General features: G+C 44.0%; 1 protein-coding gene across 1 annotated transcript in view; it reads right to left on the reverse strand.

Annotated features, from left to right (window-relative positions):
* Window positions 1-643: 643 nt before the first annotated feature.
* Window positions 644-17,219, reverse strand: part of SPMAP2L (sperm microtubule associated protein 2 like) — a gene marked incomplete at both ends in the record, with an annotated part of 53,699 nt that continues 37,123 nt past the window's right edge. Inside the window, 4 exons of the mRNA XM_080655955.1 lie at window positions 644-758; window positions 3,293-3,468; window positions 5,938-6,069; window positions 16,948-17,062. Of these exons, the coding sequence (XP_080512081.1) occupies window positions 644-758; window positions 3,293-3,468; window positions 5,938-6,069; window positions 16,948-17,062 (538 nt within the window). The remainder of the gene's footprint in view (window positions 759-3,292; window positions 3,469-5,937; window positions 6,070-16,947; window positions 17,063-17,219) is intronic.

The raw sequence follows: 17,219 nt of genomic DNA on the forward strand, positions 1-17,219 counted from the left end.
ATGAAATGCTTGAATATAGCAGGCTAATTTTTAAGTTGATAAGGTTGTATGACCCACAAATGATGTTATAAATATCCAAATGGCCTTTAGCAGAAAAAAAAGTTACCTTCCCATCCCTGATTTAAGGTAACCTGTTCCCTAAATTTCATCTACAGATTATACAAAGCATTGAGACATCTTCAAAAAAGGTTCCACTATTTCAGTGTTATTTCTCAGAAATGAGGGGAGGTTGGACAAGTAACACAGACTGTTTTCAATTCTTAGGACTCATGAGAGAAGGGACCCGGTGAGATCCGCTACTGGGGAATGTGGATCTCCCTGGGACGAGGAGCGCAAAACCGGCCAATGGCAGGCAGAGTGTTTCTTCAGGTCAGCGACCACAGCGAGACAGCCAGGACGCTGTGAGAAGGTAGTAAGGATAAGGCGGGCTATCTCTTCTATTGCTGGAGTCCCCAAACCTGCGTGACATGGGGTTCCAGGCCCCGGCAGCAATTGCTCCTTGATGGTCCGCGTGATGTTCCCTGGAGGTCTCGTATGTTTTTGAGGTTGTGGGGTGAATACAGACAGTACCAGAGTAGGGAACTAAGTCATCTAATGTCTTCTAGATACATAGCTAGAGAGTAGGAGATGTAGGTGTCCATATTTAACGTGTAAGAGGTTCTGCCAACTCCTGGACCCTCGGAGAACATTGTGCTTTCAGAGCAGCTGGCTTGACTTTGAAGACCTCTGGATCGTAGTACACAATGTGCATAGGAGTCCTGGAATGGGGAAAAAAGAACCCAACCTGAGGCAACAGAAAGTGAAGCTAACATTTCTCAAGCATCCCCTCTGGGATACAATCCCGTTTTGATTTTTATAAGCCTCCCATAAAACAGGCATCATGACCTCCACTACACAGATAAGGAAATGAAGGCTTGGGGAAGTTGTGAGAATGATCTGTGGTCAAATCCAGAAGAGTGTAACGGTCAGATTCCAACGCCTTTGCTCTTTCCACAAAAAGTAAATTCTGGAAATTTCTTAATAATTTGGCAATGTTAAAACAAGCCAGACAGTCCTCTGATGGGCTTAAATCAAAATTTTGAAGTTTCCACCCTTTGCACCTTCCCACCGAGTAATAACTTTAGAGAAGGGACCTAGAGCACTTGGTCTAACTCCTCCCTTCTCTTTGTCAAGGAGCAGGGAATAAGCTTCATTTCATTTGGTGTTGAACTTTATTTTTTAAGGCAAAACACCTTATAAAAATGTTAAAATATTATGTTATACTAGAGGCCCAGTGCACAAAATTCATGCATTGGCGGGGTGGCGGGGGGGGGTCCCTCAGCCCAGCCTGCACCCTCCTGCAATCCGGGACCCCTCTGGAGATGTCCAACTGCCGGTTCAGGCCTGATCCCGCAGGAATCCTGCAGGGATTGGGCCTAAACTGACAGTCAGACATCCCTCTCACAATCCAGGACTGCTGGCTCCTAACCGCTTGCCTGTCTGCCTTCCTGATTGCCCCTAATTACTCACCTGCCTGCCTGATGCCCCTAACCACTCGCCTGCCTGCCTGATCGCCCCAACCACTCTGCCTGCCTGCTTGATCATCCCTAACTGTTCACCTGCCTGCCTGATCACCCCTAACTGCTTGCCTGCCTGCCTGATAGCTCCTAACCGCCTCTGCCTGCCGGCCTGATCACCCCTAACCAATCGCCTGCCTGCCTGATTGCCCCTAACTACTCACCTGCCTGCCTGATTGCCCCTAACTGCCTCTGCCTTCCTGCCTGATCGTTCCTAACCACCTCTGCCTGCCGGCCTGATCGCCCCTAACCACCTCTGCCTCGGTCCCCACCATGTGGCTTTGTCCAGAAGGATGTCCGGTCTATCCGGTCTAATTAGCATATTACCCTTTTATTAGTATAGATAAAAACTAACATATTTCCTGTTCCCTGGGCTCAGGAGTTCTACAACTTTCTTCAGTGCCTCCTGATTTTCCTGACAATGCTTAAAAAGGAGATCCAGTATTATCACTTGAATGCAACAAAGTGAATTCAGGTTCAGGCAAGTTAGAGGTCTTCTAAAAAATAAACAGAGCTCAACCAACATGGCTCAGTGGTTGAGTGTGACCTATGAACCAGGAGGTCATGGTTCGATACCCAGTCAGAGCACATGCCCAGGTTGGGGTCTTGATCCCCAATGTGGGACGTGCAGGAGGCAGCTGATCAATGATGCTCTTTCATCATTGATGTTTCTATCTCTCTCTCTCTCTCCCTTCCACTCTGAAATCAATAAAAATATATTAAAAAATAAAAATAAATAAACTGGAATTAGAGACAATTTCTTCTTTGTTGAAGTATTTTCTCATTTATTTGAAACTGGTAGCCCTGCACACAAATCTGTGTGCCAGTAGTTCACCAGTAGCTCTCTGCCCCACCCTCCTGTGCTTCCCCTGTCCCCTCCCCACCGCCCCCCCATCATAGCTTGCTGCCCTGCCCCTCCTGTAGCTCTCTGCCGCCCGCTTGTAGCTCACTGCCCCACCCTCCTGCTGATCTGTGATCCGGTCGTTACGTGGTTGGTCATTACGGCATAACGACCATTTGCATATTACATCTTTATTATATAGGATAGGTCATATACGTACATGGTACAAAAGCATTGAAAAATACAAAATTTATTTAAAGAAAAATAATTCTTCCTCCCATCCCAGATCCCCAGATCCCCAGATCCCCCAAATAACCATTGTTACTACCTCCTTATCTACCCTTCTGAGATATTGTAGGTATATGCAAGCAAAAATATGGCACACATGTATATTTCCTTGCACAAAACTGTAATATATTATGTACTCTGTTTTTGTAATTTGTTTCACTTTGACAACATGTGTTAGATAAACAACCCCATATCCATAGTTACAGAGTTGTCTCTTAGATCTATGTTGCAATACTAGCCCACTAACCTTTTTATTATAGCCTTATATTTATGGTAAGAAGACCATAGGTTTGCCACAATAAATGTAACAAATAAGTGAGATGTTTTTAAAATTTTCTCAGCCCAGCTGGGGTGGTTCAGTGGTTGAGCATCAACCTATGAACCAGGAGGTCACAGTTTGATTCCCAGTCAGGGCACATGTCTGGGTTGCGGGCTCAATCCTCAGTGTGGGGTGTGCAAGAGGCAGCCGATCAATGATTCTCTCTCATCATTGATGTTTCTATCTCTCTCCCACTCCCTTCCTCTCTGAAATAAAAAAATATATATATTCTCACATTTCTACATTTCTCTTCCTTTTCTGTCCCATCTTAGCCTTAAGTTGACATACCTTGCACTTGGATTAGCTAGTTCTTCAATTCTGGGAGATATTTTGGAATGTGCAGCAGCATAAGAGACTGGCCAGTAGGGATCACGATCAGGTAAATAATCTTGATGAAGAGTTTTGGCCTTAGCTAGAGATACTGTTCGAGGGCTAGGTATGGTTAGCAAGGCAGCTTGGGTTATCTACAGTGGAAACAAAAAGACACAAAAATATATTCCCAAATTTACCACATATCCCCCTCTTTACAACTATATCCCTGATGCAGTCACCACCATTTCTTTCCTGGATTCCTACAATAGACTCCTCACTGGTTTCCCTGCTTTCATTCTTACTCCTGGACAATCCAGCATTCACATAGCAGTTACTGAGGAGAGAATGAACGTTTTAATGAGTGCATTCCAGGAGCCAGACAGTGTTCTAAGTCATTGACCTATGTCATTGCTACTTAATCATCATAACAACTCCATGAGGTAAGTACTTTCTGAAGCTCAAGTCAGATCATGCCACTCCCGGGGTTAAAAACCTCTAGTCAGTGGTCGGCAAACTCATTAGTCAACAAAGCCAAATATCAACAGTACAACGACTGAAATTTCTTTTGAGAGCCAAGTTTTTTAAACTTAAACTTCTTCTAACACCACTTCAAAATAGACTCTCCCAGGCCGTGGTATTTTGTGGAAGAGCCACATTCAAGGGGCCAAAGAGCCGCATGTGGCTCGTGAGCCGCAGTTTGCCGACCACTGACTGCTATAGTGGATCCCCATTTTGCTAAAAATAGTATTTGGGCTCCTTCTTGTGGCCTAGAAGGCCCTAGCAGATGGGCTGCGACCCCACTCCCTACCTTGATTATTATGAGGCCCCTCCCATGATCACACAAGGCCCCTCCGGCCCAGCCCTTTCCACCTCAGGGCCTTTGCACTTGATAGTTCTGCTTGAATTCCTCTTTCCTCAATCTTGTCATGGCTGCCTCTTCATCACTCAAGTCTCTGACTCAAACATGTATGGTTAGGACTTCTTCCCTAGCCGTACAAATAAATCAGTCTTACTAATTACCCTCTTCCACAGTACTAGTTTTCCTCATAGCACCTACCAACACCTGACTTAGTTCACTTATCTCGTTGACATGTTTATTGTGTGCTGCATCCCCTTAGAATATAAGCTGCTCCAGAGAAGTACAACAGGTCCTCAAATAACGTTTCATTGCAGCATTGATGACCTGCCTAGGAAGTTAACTCTTGTTTATGCCAATTAGCCTATGGTAAAATTGGTTTGGTTACATGTCATTTTGCTTAAGGTCACTGCAACTGTCAAAATGGTAAGTGAGAACTTACTATACTTGTTTGTCGAAAGCTGGAATAGGCTTTGGTGCCTAATTGGTGCTGAACCAATTCCCTCTGGTCTTACTTTGAAAGTCCCATTTGCCAGGTTGCCTTTTTATTACGTTGCTTTATTGGTAAAAGAGGAAGAATGTTATATAATCTCTTTCTTAAGTGCTCATTGAAAAGACCTGGGATGGGCAACAAACACCGCTCAGTACCCCTGAAAGTGTTCTATGTTGCAGTGGGACGGATTTGTTTTGGGTTCTATGTGATTGTCTGCAGTAGTATCACTTGTTAAAAAGATTTTTTTAACACTCCTTCAAACAGTTCTAGCAATTAAAGAAAGATGCCTATAAGTCTCATTTTACATCCCCCAAAACTGAGCATAAAGTGATTTGCCTGAGGGTCAGAAGGTCACTTTAGCAAACTTAAGACATTCTCCCAAGGGTTTTTAATTCCCAGATTTGTTTTTTTCCCAAATAGAATTCCATATCAAATCCTCAGATTCTGAGAAAGAAGGTGAAATTTAGCCCCACATCCTTGGATAGCATAATCATTAGATATTTATTGAAAACTCGGCTGGGATTAGGCACCAAGTTGCCACTGCAATGAATGGAGAAGGGTGTCCAGGAGGAAGAGCAAGGGAAGCTCCTGGACGTGCCAGGCTCGATGCTGAGCGCGGGCCTTCTCTGTGTGCAGGTCTTTAGCAGTTGTCCAAATGGGAACTGTTATCTTTACAGTCCCCTGGATCCCCTTGCTGCACCCAACTTCAAGGTCATCCCAGCTTTGGGACCCAGCTTTAGCACTCTTCCCTTTACTAAAATGTTCTCTTTTCGGATCTTCACTTAGCTAACGCCATCTCATCATTCAGGTTTCAGCTCAAATATACCTTCCTCGGAGAGGCTCTTTCCCTGACTACCATCTGCAAAGTAGCTTGTCCCCATAATCACTCATTTCCTACTCTATTTTTTTCATTGCACTTTTCACTATCCAACCTTATCTTATTTGTTTACCTATTTTTTGTTTGTTTGTTTGTTTCTCTCCATCTTGTTCACTGGGACCAGTGTCTGGCACACAGTAGGCATTCAAATACTTGAATAGAGCTAGAGTGGCAAGGCTGTAATTTGAACCCAGCTCTTACTGGCTCCAAAGTTCATGCTCACCACCCTTTACCTCCCAGGCCCTCTCCATATCTGGCAGGTCGGTCTTCCTGCCACAGACTTCTCTTTCAAGGTTCCCTTAGCAATGACTTTGGCCAATGCCCTACAGGCGGAAACAGCACCATAGGAACAACCAGAAAGTGAGCTGAAGGATGCCAAGGCAGTGATGGCTTACGGGACGGATGGGCATATCGGTTCTTTCTCTTGGATAGCACAGACCCTCTATCTTGATCTTTGGACAGGCAAGGTCTACAATTCTTGGAGTTGCGACAGCATGCAGGGCAGAAGCTACAATCTTGGTTTCAACCTAGAGGAGAAAAATAAAACAGTGCCTGTAAGCATAAAGTAATAAACACCATCTCGATCAAGATTACAGAGTAGGTCTGACCTCTGGACCAGACTTCTCGGCAAATTCAGCAGAAAGAATAACCACAATCATAGCTGAAGGATCAATGCGCAACTTTCTCAAACTAGTTGTATGGATTCCAACTCAAATTTTCAGGAACTTAAAGATGTGGAGGAAATGGCCGTGTTGCATACTGTCTAAGAAATAAATGGTAATGCTGATGAATGGCATGGTAAACTCAGCCAAGAAGGAAGGCCCAGTCCCACCACACACATGAGAACACTGTAAGGGGCACGGTAAGCTTGTTCTTAGCTACTTTTGCCCTTTGGGAATTGGGACTCACACTATCATAGATCCCCATGTTTCAAGTACACATTAGTGGCTCTCTTCTAAGTCAAACAGATGTGAAAGAGAAAGCAAAGCCAGGAGGAAGGAGGCAGAACTGCATTATTTCCATAGAGAATGTTGTTCTGGTCTTAATTGTGGAAATATGGTTTTCTATTTAAATTACTTGTATTCAAACTCAAAATTTACCACAAGACTTTGAGGTGGAATATAATTATTAACTGGAAATAAAATATAGTTTTATCTTTTCACTGTGGGTGGAAAAATAATACAGAGGTATCCCTTCTTGTGTCGTTTAAAATGAGGACACTAACACTGACAGTACTCTACACGTATTAATTAATTTTTTCTTCACCTGGGGTATCATTTTTATTTCATTTCACTGAAATAGTTAGAGAAACCAAGGTACTTTGGAGTTCAGCAGTTTATTTAAGTTTATATAGTTAGTAAGTGGCAGAGCTGGGATTCAAACTGAAGATCCTATCTGTCATTACAACACCATGAAATACTAATTAAGCATTGTAAATATTTCCTATGAATTAATCTTTGTCTCCTATCAGGCTCTAGGAAAATCAGAGAAATATATGATAACCACTGCTTTCAGTTAAGGCCTACGGTTGAAAAAAAATAAAACAATTATTTATTAATTTAATTCATTAGACAAATATCTCTTAATCAATTATATTATGTAAGGTACAACAAGGAAGAATAAAACAATCCCTTTCTCTTTTTTCTTATCTTTATTGTTGAAAGTATTACATAGGTTCTCCTTTTTCCCCCATTAGAAACAATCCCTTTCTTAAAGTAATTTTCTATTGATTTTTTTTTTTTCAGAGAGAGTGGAAGGGAGAGGGAGAGACAGAGAGAAACATCGATGTGAGAGAGACACATCGATCGGTTGCCTCCTGCACACCCTCGACCAGAGCAGGGAGCCTGCAACCGAAATATGTGCCCTTGACCCGAATCAAACCCAGGACCCTTCAGTCTGCAGGCCGATGCTCTATCCATTGAGCCAAACTGGCTAGGGCATCTTAAAGTAATTTTCAACTTAGAAGAAACCATGTCCTACAGGCAAATCATTTAATAACAGTAAAAGAAAATAAATAAAACTTTGAGAGATATCAGAGAAAGAGTGGGAAAAGCCAAGGAGGATTCCCTTGTTAGGGATAAAGAAACATTAGATTGGACCTTGAAGGAAGTAGAGAGAAGAGGAAAGATAGGGAAGTAAAGAAAAGATAATGGGAAGGAAAACCTGAGCATAGAGGCAAGGAAGCACGGAGCAGATGGTCTCTGGTTATGCAGGGAGACCAGGCTTGTGAATGAATTTGTAACAGATTAGATGTGGGGGAGGGAGCATTCTTCATAGCCAGAAGAGAACCATCAAGTCTATTATTATTATTATTATTATTATTATTATTATTATTATTTTATTACTGATTTTAGAGAGGAGGGAAGGGAGAGAGAAATCTCAATTTGCTGAAACCGGTTTGGCTCAGTGGATAGAGCGTCGGCCTGCGGACTCAAGGGTCCCGGGTTCGATTCCGGTCAAGGGCATGTACCTTGGTTGCTGGCACATCCCCAGTGGGGGGTGTGCAGGAGGCAGCTGATTGATGTTTCTCTCTCATCGATGTTTCTAGCTCTCTATCCCTCTCCCTTCCTCTCTGTAAAAAATCAATAAAATATACTTAAAAAAAAAAAAAAAGAGAGAAATCTCAATTTGTTGTTCCACTTATTTATGCATTCATTGGTTGATTCTTACGTGTGCCCTGACCGTGTATCGAACCCACAACTTTGGCATATTGAAACAACGCTCTAATCAACTAAGCTATTTGGCCAGGGCCATTAAATATTTATATTAGAAAGTAAGCATGATCAGAGCTGGAAATTAATCATTAGCCACGTGTGAGATGGTAACTGCTAAATACAAAAATAAGAGTTTTAAAAGTCAAAATCTATCAAAAGTCAACGATTTTAAAAATTCAAACAAGTTGATTAGTCTGAGTAGGAGCTTCTGACATCTGTAAACAGAGAATAAGTGAGGATTCGAACCAAGATGGCAGCATAGGTAAACACCTAAACTGCTGCCTCGCACAACAATTTCAAAACTACAACTAAAAGACAAAACATCTATCACCCAGAACAATGGGAAAGCTGGCTGAGTGGAAGTTCTACAACTAGAAGGAAAGAGAAAAGAGCATTGAGACATGCACAAGCGCTGAAAAGCTGAGGTACGGAGGCACGCAAATCGGGCTGGTGGCGGGCCACTGGGTGCACTGCTTTTTTCAACCCGAAGGGAGACAAGCTCCCGATTACTCTGAACTCCAGTTTCTGGGGAGACACTGGGAACCCAACGGGGAGAAGTTGGACTGTCTGCCATCGGGTCGGAAAGTGAGGGTGGCTTTCCTGCAGAGGTGCACACAGCAATCATTGATTAGGGGCGCGGGAAGCAGGGTCTTGGAAACGCGGAGACGCCGAGACGGCTGACTGGCAGCCATCGCTGTTTGCCATGCCCTAGCCTAGTGACTCCCTGAGACCCCGCCCCGCACAATCTACAAACCCACCCAAGCTCCATGCAGCGGCTTTTGCATATAAATGGTCTGCCCTATCGCAGCTTAACCTAACAAACTGCAGCTCTGGTCAGACTGCTTCAAAACCTCCAAACCCCAAGCAAAGAGGAGAAAACTGTAGTTCTCGCTGTAGCTCCTGCTGGGTGGCCTCAGACAGTAGCTGACCTGCACCCCATTGGAGATCCAGAAGCTAGTGTATCTAGTGGTCAGTGTGAGATGACACCAGATTTCAACTACTCACATCCATAAGTGACACATTCAAGAGGCAGACACAGTGAGCACCAAAGCCCCACTGAAGCAAGTCCTGCCCCATAAGGGTGTCTCCAGCACAGCAGTTCTTCCATTATAGACACAGCGGGTCCTCACAGCCAATTGGCCTGGAGGTCAATTCCTCCCAGTGTACCAACAGCAATCAAGGCTTAACTACACCAAGACTTTGCACTCAGCCCACAAAGGGGTGCACCAGGAATGTCCACCTCAGGTGATAGGCTGAACCACTGGTCACCTACCACAGAAAACCACTCCATCAACACAGGGAAGCAACAAAATGCGGAGACAAAGAAACATGTCACGAATGAAAGAAATGGAGGAAAGCAAACTACTGGACATAGAGTTCAAAACCACATTTATAAGGTTACTCAAGAATCTTCTAAAAACCTCCGAGAAACTTGATGAGACCTCCAAGGAGCTTAGTGAGACCTTCAAGGACCTTAATGAGAATGCCAAAAAAATGGAAAAGGACCTGTCAGAAATTAAGCATACACTGTCTAAAATAAAGAATATACAGAAATTCAACTGTAGAACAAAAGACCCCAAGAATCAAACCAAAGATCTGAAATATGAGGAAACAAAAAACACCCAACCAGAAAAACAAAAAGAAAAAAGAATACAAAAATATGAAGATAGTGTAAGGACCCTCTGGGACAACTTTAAGCATACCAACATCCGAATTATTGGGGTGCCAGACGAAGAGAGAGAGCAAAATATTGAAAACCTATTAGAAGAAATAATGACAGAAAACTTTCCCTACCTGGTGAAAGAAATAGACTTACAAGTCCAGAAAGTGCACAGAACCCCAAACAAGAGGAATCCAAAGAGGACCACACCAAGATACATCATAATTAAATTGCCAAGGGCAAAAGACAAAGAGAGAATCTTGAAAGCAGCAAGAGAAAAACAGCTAGTCACCTACAAGGGAGTACCCATACAACTGTCAGCTGATTTCTCAACAGAAACTATGCAGGCCAGGTGGGAATGGCAAGAAATATTCAAAGTGATGAATAGCAAGAACCTACAACTAAGATTACTCTACCCAGCAAAGCTATCATTCAGAATTGAAGGTCAGATAAAGAGCTTCACAGATAAGAAAAAGCTAAAGGAGTTCATCACCACCAAACCAGTATCATATGAAATGCTGAAAGGTATTCTTTAAGAAGAGGAAGAAGAAAAGGTAAAGATAAAAATTATGAACAACAAATACATATCTATCAACAAGTGAATCTAAAAACCAAGTGAATAAAAAATCTGATGAACAGAATAAACTGGTGAATATAATAGAATCAGGGGCATAGAAAAGGAGTGGACTGACAATTCTCAGGAGAAAGGGAATGTTGGGGGTGCGGGAAGAGATTGGACAAAAAGTTTACACCTATGGATGAAGACAGTGGCGGGGGGTAAGGGCATGGGGTGGGGTGGGGAATCAGGTGGAGGGGAGCTATGTGGGTGGGGAAAATAAAGAGGAACACCTGTAATAATCTGAACAATAAAGATTTATTTTTTAAAAAAAGAGAGAATAAATGAGCTGTGAAATCAACCCCTTTTCTAAGCTGTGTGGTCCTGACAAAGTTACTATAGAGAGAGATTTGGGGTGATATTCATAGAGGTGACAGGACTTCCCACAGTGCATCCATCCAAAGTCTGGTGGCAAGGAACCTCAGGTGCCTGTGATAGTAACTTGGCTTCCTTTGTGGGCATGTATTATTTTTATTTATTTTTTATATTATTTTTGTTGATTTCAGAGAGAGATAGAAACATCAATGATGAGAGAGAATCATTGATTGGCTGCCTTTTGCATGCCCCCTACTGGGGATTAAACCCACAATCCGGGCATGTGCCCTTGACCAGAATAGAACTTGGGACTCTTCAGTCCGCAGGCTAACTCTCTATCCACTGAGCCAAACTGGCTAGGGCAGGCATGTACTATTTTTAAACTCTGGGAAGATTTAGAATTAACTGTAAAAATCCTAAGAGAATCAAAATGATGAAATTAATACTTGTGTTAAGAATAAGTATGTATAAGAATTGATGAAATTTGAACATGGACCATGAAATAAGTATAGTATTACATCAATGTTAAATTTCCTGATCTTGATATTAGCATTATAGTTATACTAGGAGCACAGTGCATGAATTTGTGCACCTTGAAAGGAACTGTGGGCCGCGAGGCTGTGGTGGGCACAGGGGCAGGTCTCGGCCCATTAAATATGCCTTCGCCTGGCCCCATCCTGCCGTGGCCCCAGTCCCCTGTCTGCCAGCAGCCCCACTCCAGCTGCCACCACTCCCACGTGCTGACGGCACCGCTTGCACCCGCTGATGGCACAGAGCGATTGGGGACGGCGCCAGCAGCGGATGTGAGTGGGGCCAGCACTGTTAGCAGGTGTGAGTGGTGACTGCTGCCCTGATCATTCCTCAGGAGCAGGGGGAGGTGGAGAAGCCCTCAGGGGTGACTGGGGCCAGCAGCTGCCGCTTGCCCTCATGGACAGCACCAAGTGATCTGGACTGACGCCAGGCGCCAGCAGCAGGTGCGAGTGGCGGCTCTGGTGCCGGCAACAGGTGCGAGCAGGGCTGTCGCCGGCAGCAGTGCAAGAGGCGGCTGCCAGCTCCAATCGCCCCTCAGGAGCAGAGGGAGGTGGATAAGCCACCTGTTTACGGCGCCAAGTGATCAGGGCCAGCGCCAGGCATTGGCAGCCAGTGCGAGCAGCAGCTTCAGTGCTAGCAATGGGTGTGAGTGCCTGGCGGGACCGCAGCACGCAGGAGCAAAGAATTTTCAGTAACCACCCGATGACAGCAACTAGCGGCCCCCCCCCCCCCCCACTGCTTGGTCTGGCACCCCCGCTCACCTGCTCCAACATCCCGCCATAGCTGACACCTGCCATGTTCCATGCACACCCCTGGTGGTCAGCGCACATCATAGCAACCGGTTGTTCGGTTATTCCACCTTTCGGTCTATTTGCATATTAGCCTTTTATTATATAGGATAAGATAATGTCCTTGCTCTTAGGAAATATACAGAAGTCTTACGGAAGTATTTAGGGAAGAGGGTATATAATGTCTGTAACTCACTCTTAAAAAAACGATTCCCATAAACACACACACACACACACACACACAAAAAAAAAACACCATGAAGGAGAGAAAATGATAAAGCCAATGGAGATAATTGTGAGTTTTTCCAGCTTTTCAGTAACATTGAAATTATTATTAAAACAAAAGTATGTGTATACTATTAAAGTAAAAATGTTTAAGAGAAATTGGCCTGTGAGAGTGATAACCTTACAATTGCAATTTGAAATGTATAATTGAGTAACTGTTCTAAAATTATAACATTAAGTTGAAATCTTAAATCTATGTCATTCTTACAACATTAAAAACTTCAGGCTCTGGCCGGTGTCTTTCAGTGGTTAGACTGTCAGCCCACACATTGGAGGGTGAAGGGTTTGATTACCCGTCAAGGGCAGGTACCTGGGTTTCAGGTTCTATCTCTGGCCCCATTCGGGGTGCATTGGGGAGGCAACCAATGTGTCTTTCTCACATCAATGTTTCTCTCTCTCTCCCCCCGCCCTCCCTCCTCCCTTCCACTGTCTTTAAAAATCAGTGGGGAAAAATCCTCGGGTGAGGATTAACAAAACAAAACAACAAAAAAACTTCAGGTTCACCAAAATTTTAAGTTTAATGTGTTAGATTTTTAAATAATCATTTGATTCTTGAGAAGGTTTTGTTTGCTAATGCAGATGATTGAAATAAAATATTTTTAAAAGAAATCAAATTTAATGCACTTATAAGTATAAAGTATTTGACGGTATTTAATTCAGTTTGAAATCAAATAAATACTCAGGACTCTTAAAGTAATTGTTAAAAAATGCTAGGATTATAAACAGAATAATAAAACTTCCAAGCTAAACTTAAATGTATAGCCTAAGAAAGAAATAGATTTTTTTTAAATATGGAATTTTAAAAATTAACTATTAATTATTTAAGTCAAGAGCACACCTCTGAAGAGTCTTTTCTGCATACACAAACCATGCTCGAGGATACCGGAAGACTCACATCATTGGGTGTGGCAGGGTTTTTCCTACAAACCTATACATTCCTTGCCACCTCTCTCATGGAAAGGTGGGGTTTCTCTTCCCTGCCCCCTTGAATCTGGCCAGACTTGTAACTGCATCAATCAACAGAGTATGACTGCAGTGACATCATCTGACTTGCAAGGCCAAATCATAAAAAAAAACATGCAGCTTCCACCTGGTTCTTTTGGAATGCTCACCCTTGGGAATTCCAAGTTAGGCTATTCCTTCTCAGAAGATAGCTGCTATGCTGAGAGATCTGAGCCACATGGAGAGACCATATGAAGGTGCTTCTGTATATACTAGAGGCCAGTGCACAAAATTCATGCACAGTGAGGGGGAGGGTGTCCCTCAGCCCAGCCTGCACCCTCTCCAATCTGGGACCTCTTGCCCGTTTACGGGCAGTCGGACATCCCTCTCACAATCCAGGACTGCTGGCTCCCAACTGCTCGCCTGCCTGCCTTCCTGATTGCCCCTAACTGCTTCTGCCTGCCAGCCTGATCACCCCCTAACCACTTCCCTGCCAGCCTGATTGATGTCTAACTGTTCCCCTGCCAGCCTGTTTACCCCCAACTTCCCTCCTCTGCCAGCCTGGTCACCCTTAACTGCCCTCCCCTGCTGATCGCCCACAACTGCCCTCCCTTGCAGGCCTGGTCCCTCCCAACTGCCCTCCCCTGCTGGCCATCTTGTGGTGGCCATCTTGTGTCCACATGGGGGCAGGATCTTTGACCACATGGGGGCAACCATCTTGTGTGTTGGAGTGATGGTCAATCTGCATATTATTCTTTTATTAGATAGAATAGAGGACTGATGCAGGGGTGGGGGCCAGCTGGTTTGCCCTGAAGGGTGTCCCAGATCAGGGTGAGGGTTCCCTTGGGGAGTGGGGCGGCCTAGGTGAGGGGCCTGTGGTGGTTTGCAGGTGACCCAAGTGGAAGCCCTGGTATCTGGGATTTATTTATCTTCTACAATTGAAACTTTGTAGCCTGGAGTGAAGCCAAGCCTTCTGCTCCCTCCCTGGTGGCAGCCATTTCTGTTGGGATTTATTTATCTTTTATAATTGAAACTTTTTAGCCTTAAGCGGAGGCCTGGGCCTGCCAGGGTGTGCGGAAAGCTTGGCTTCCTCCATCGCTGGGGAAACCCAAGCCTCCCTCCTGCTCTCTCTGTGGCTGCAGCCATCTTGGTTGGGGTTAATTTGCATGCTCGCTCCCGATTGGCTAGTGGGCGTGGCTAGTGGGTGTAGCAGAGTGATGGTTAATTTGCATATTACTCTTTCATTAGATAGGAGGATTCCCAACTGAGTCTAGCCTTCAAGTCATCCCAGCCTAGGGACCACAAATAGGTTTGTTTGTTTGTTTTATTTTTTAAATTGAGTTCAAAGAGAAAGGGAGAGGGAGAGAGAGAAACATCAGTGAGAGAGAATCAATGATCAGCTGCCTCCTGAATGCCCCCTATAGGGGATCAAGCCTGCATCCTGGGCATGTTCCCTGACTGGGAATTGAACTGTGACCTCCTGGTTCATGGGATGATGCTCAACCAACTGAGCCACACAGGCTGGGCCAAATATGTATTTTTATGGACTAAATGTTTATGTCCTCCCCCCTACCCTGAATTCAATTGAAACCTTACCCTCAAATGTAATGTTACTAGGAGTGGGGTCTTAAGAAGATAATTAGGTTTAGATAAGGTCTTGAAGGTGGAACCCTCATAATGGGTTTAGGGTCCTTCTAAGAGGAAGAAGAGAGATCAGAACTCTGTGTGCACACAAGGTGGTTGCTACACCTGGGGGAGGGCCCTCGTCAAGAAGAGAATCCACTGGCACCTTGATCTTGGACTTCTCAGCCTCCATAACTGTTGTTTAAGCCACCCAGTCTCGGGTATTTTGTCATAGCAGCTTGAGATGACTAAGACAGGTGTGAAGGAGCCTTCAGATGATTCCAGCCCTACCATTTCAGGCACTTGAGCCATTAGAAATATCCCAGCTGAGACCCCAGACATCACGGAGCAGAGACGAGCCTGCTTGCCCTGTCAGAACTTCTGACCCATCAAATTCTTGAGCGCAATGAAATGGTGGTGGTCTTATGTCACGAAGTTTTTGGGGTGGTTTGTTAGAAGCAACAGGTAACCAGATCAGAACTTTAAAGATGGATTCTCTACATCGGTTTTAGTTAATCTGTCATTTGTTTTCTGAGCTGATTAGATTAAAAGGTATTAAAACCTCTTGCCAGTGATTTAAAAAAAAAAGACATGATAGTCCATGGTATATGGTGGCAAAACAAAGAACAAGTGTGAATATTTCTCTCTTTTCCACGTCCAGCGAGGCGAGAGAGCAGTCTGGTTCCTGAGTAGGGGTGTCTGGGGATTGAGAAAATGAAAGAAAGAGACAGACACAGAGATAGAAGGAAAAAGCTGGGGCCAGGTAGGACCACTGTCCTCTGACATGGACAGGAACAGGAACAGTGACCCTGAGCCAATCCAGCGTATTTATTTTATACTGCAAAAAAACAGGAAGTTTTACTAAAAGTCAAGACAAAGAGATTATGTGCATTCTTGGGTGGGCCTGAGTCGCATTCATTCCTGGTGCTTGACTGGATTTAAATAACAAAACCCACCCCCTGGCACCTAGGCTGAAGGTCAAGCTGACAACACTTTTGCCTTTTGGCAAAGCGTGTTTCCAGGGCGTGGCTTTGCCAACCTCCAGGATTCAGCTGACAATAATTAAAGAAATGCCCATGTGCCTTCCCAGGCGCTCTCTACAAACAAGACTTTGAGTGACCACGTAGCAGAGACCATTTTAGTAAAATAAAAAAGTATAGTGGGGTTAGTTGGTTGCTTCTAAGTGCACTTGAGGAAAGAGATGATCAGCTGAAGCCTTTCCATTCCCACCTGAGGGTGTGGGTAAGTAACCAGAAAGTTTCTGTGGCTTACTTAATAAAAACCCTATCTTCTCTGGTTACATGGCTGAAAATCAAACTCAAAGTCGAATTCTACACGTGGGTGAATTACAGTGCAAATTGAATTCTCAAACTTGTATGGTCTCCTATATTAAAGTTAGGGTAATGATCAGGAAGAAATGGAACCTTAAAAATTGGAATAGGGACATATGTGCAGAGTCCAATAGGGCTGGGGGTTTTAAACCCTAAATGCCGCTGAGCCTTCCTCACCAATAGAATCAGCCCTTCCTCCCCTGCCTGGGAAGGTTAGACTCCCCTTGCTGGTAGGACCTGTAATGGCGTCCCCTGAAGTAAAAGCCTTTCAGGGAACTGCTGGCCTACCTCTGTCTCTCACTGCTTCTAGATCTATAACCAGACCCAAGTTCCAGGTGCCATTAACAGCCTTTCATAGATTTCTCTATCCTCTCCCACGTAGCTTAAGGTCAAATTCTGTATTACTCATGGTGGTTCTGCTTCTCTGATCAAACCCAACTGATACATAAGGCACAGGGAGGCAGTCAGAAAAGTTCATTTGATGAGAGAAGAATATGAAAACACACACCTAGAAATAAAAGGGGAGCATGTTACAGTTACCAACATATTTCATGTTACTAAGTCAGTCAGGAAATGGTTCTTTCTCATGGACCCACTTACATCTTTTGGAGGAACATAGTCTGGACTTAGGCCTTTGGCTATTGAGAGTCGTAATATCCGGGGAGAAGGAGCACAGAATGGAAGAGAATCTCTTGGTAAGTAATCACTGAGGGACCTGTATGCAAATGGAATGTAAAATATTATCATTAGAGAAACAATAACTGCATTTTTCATTGCTATAATCAACCTCCACACAATTATATATATTGTTTCTACCTTTGGAGCATCTTTTCCCATAATCGTTAGTGCTCTTTCTAGCAGACTGGTGTTTC

This window comes from Plecotus auritus (assembly GCF_963455305.1).
Source record: "Plecotus auritus genome assembly, chromosome: 1".
Lineage (NCBI taxonomy): Eukaryota > Metazoa > Chordata > Mammalia > Chiroptera > Vespertilionidae > Plecotus > Plecotus auritus.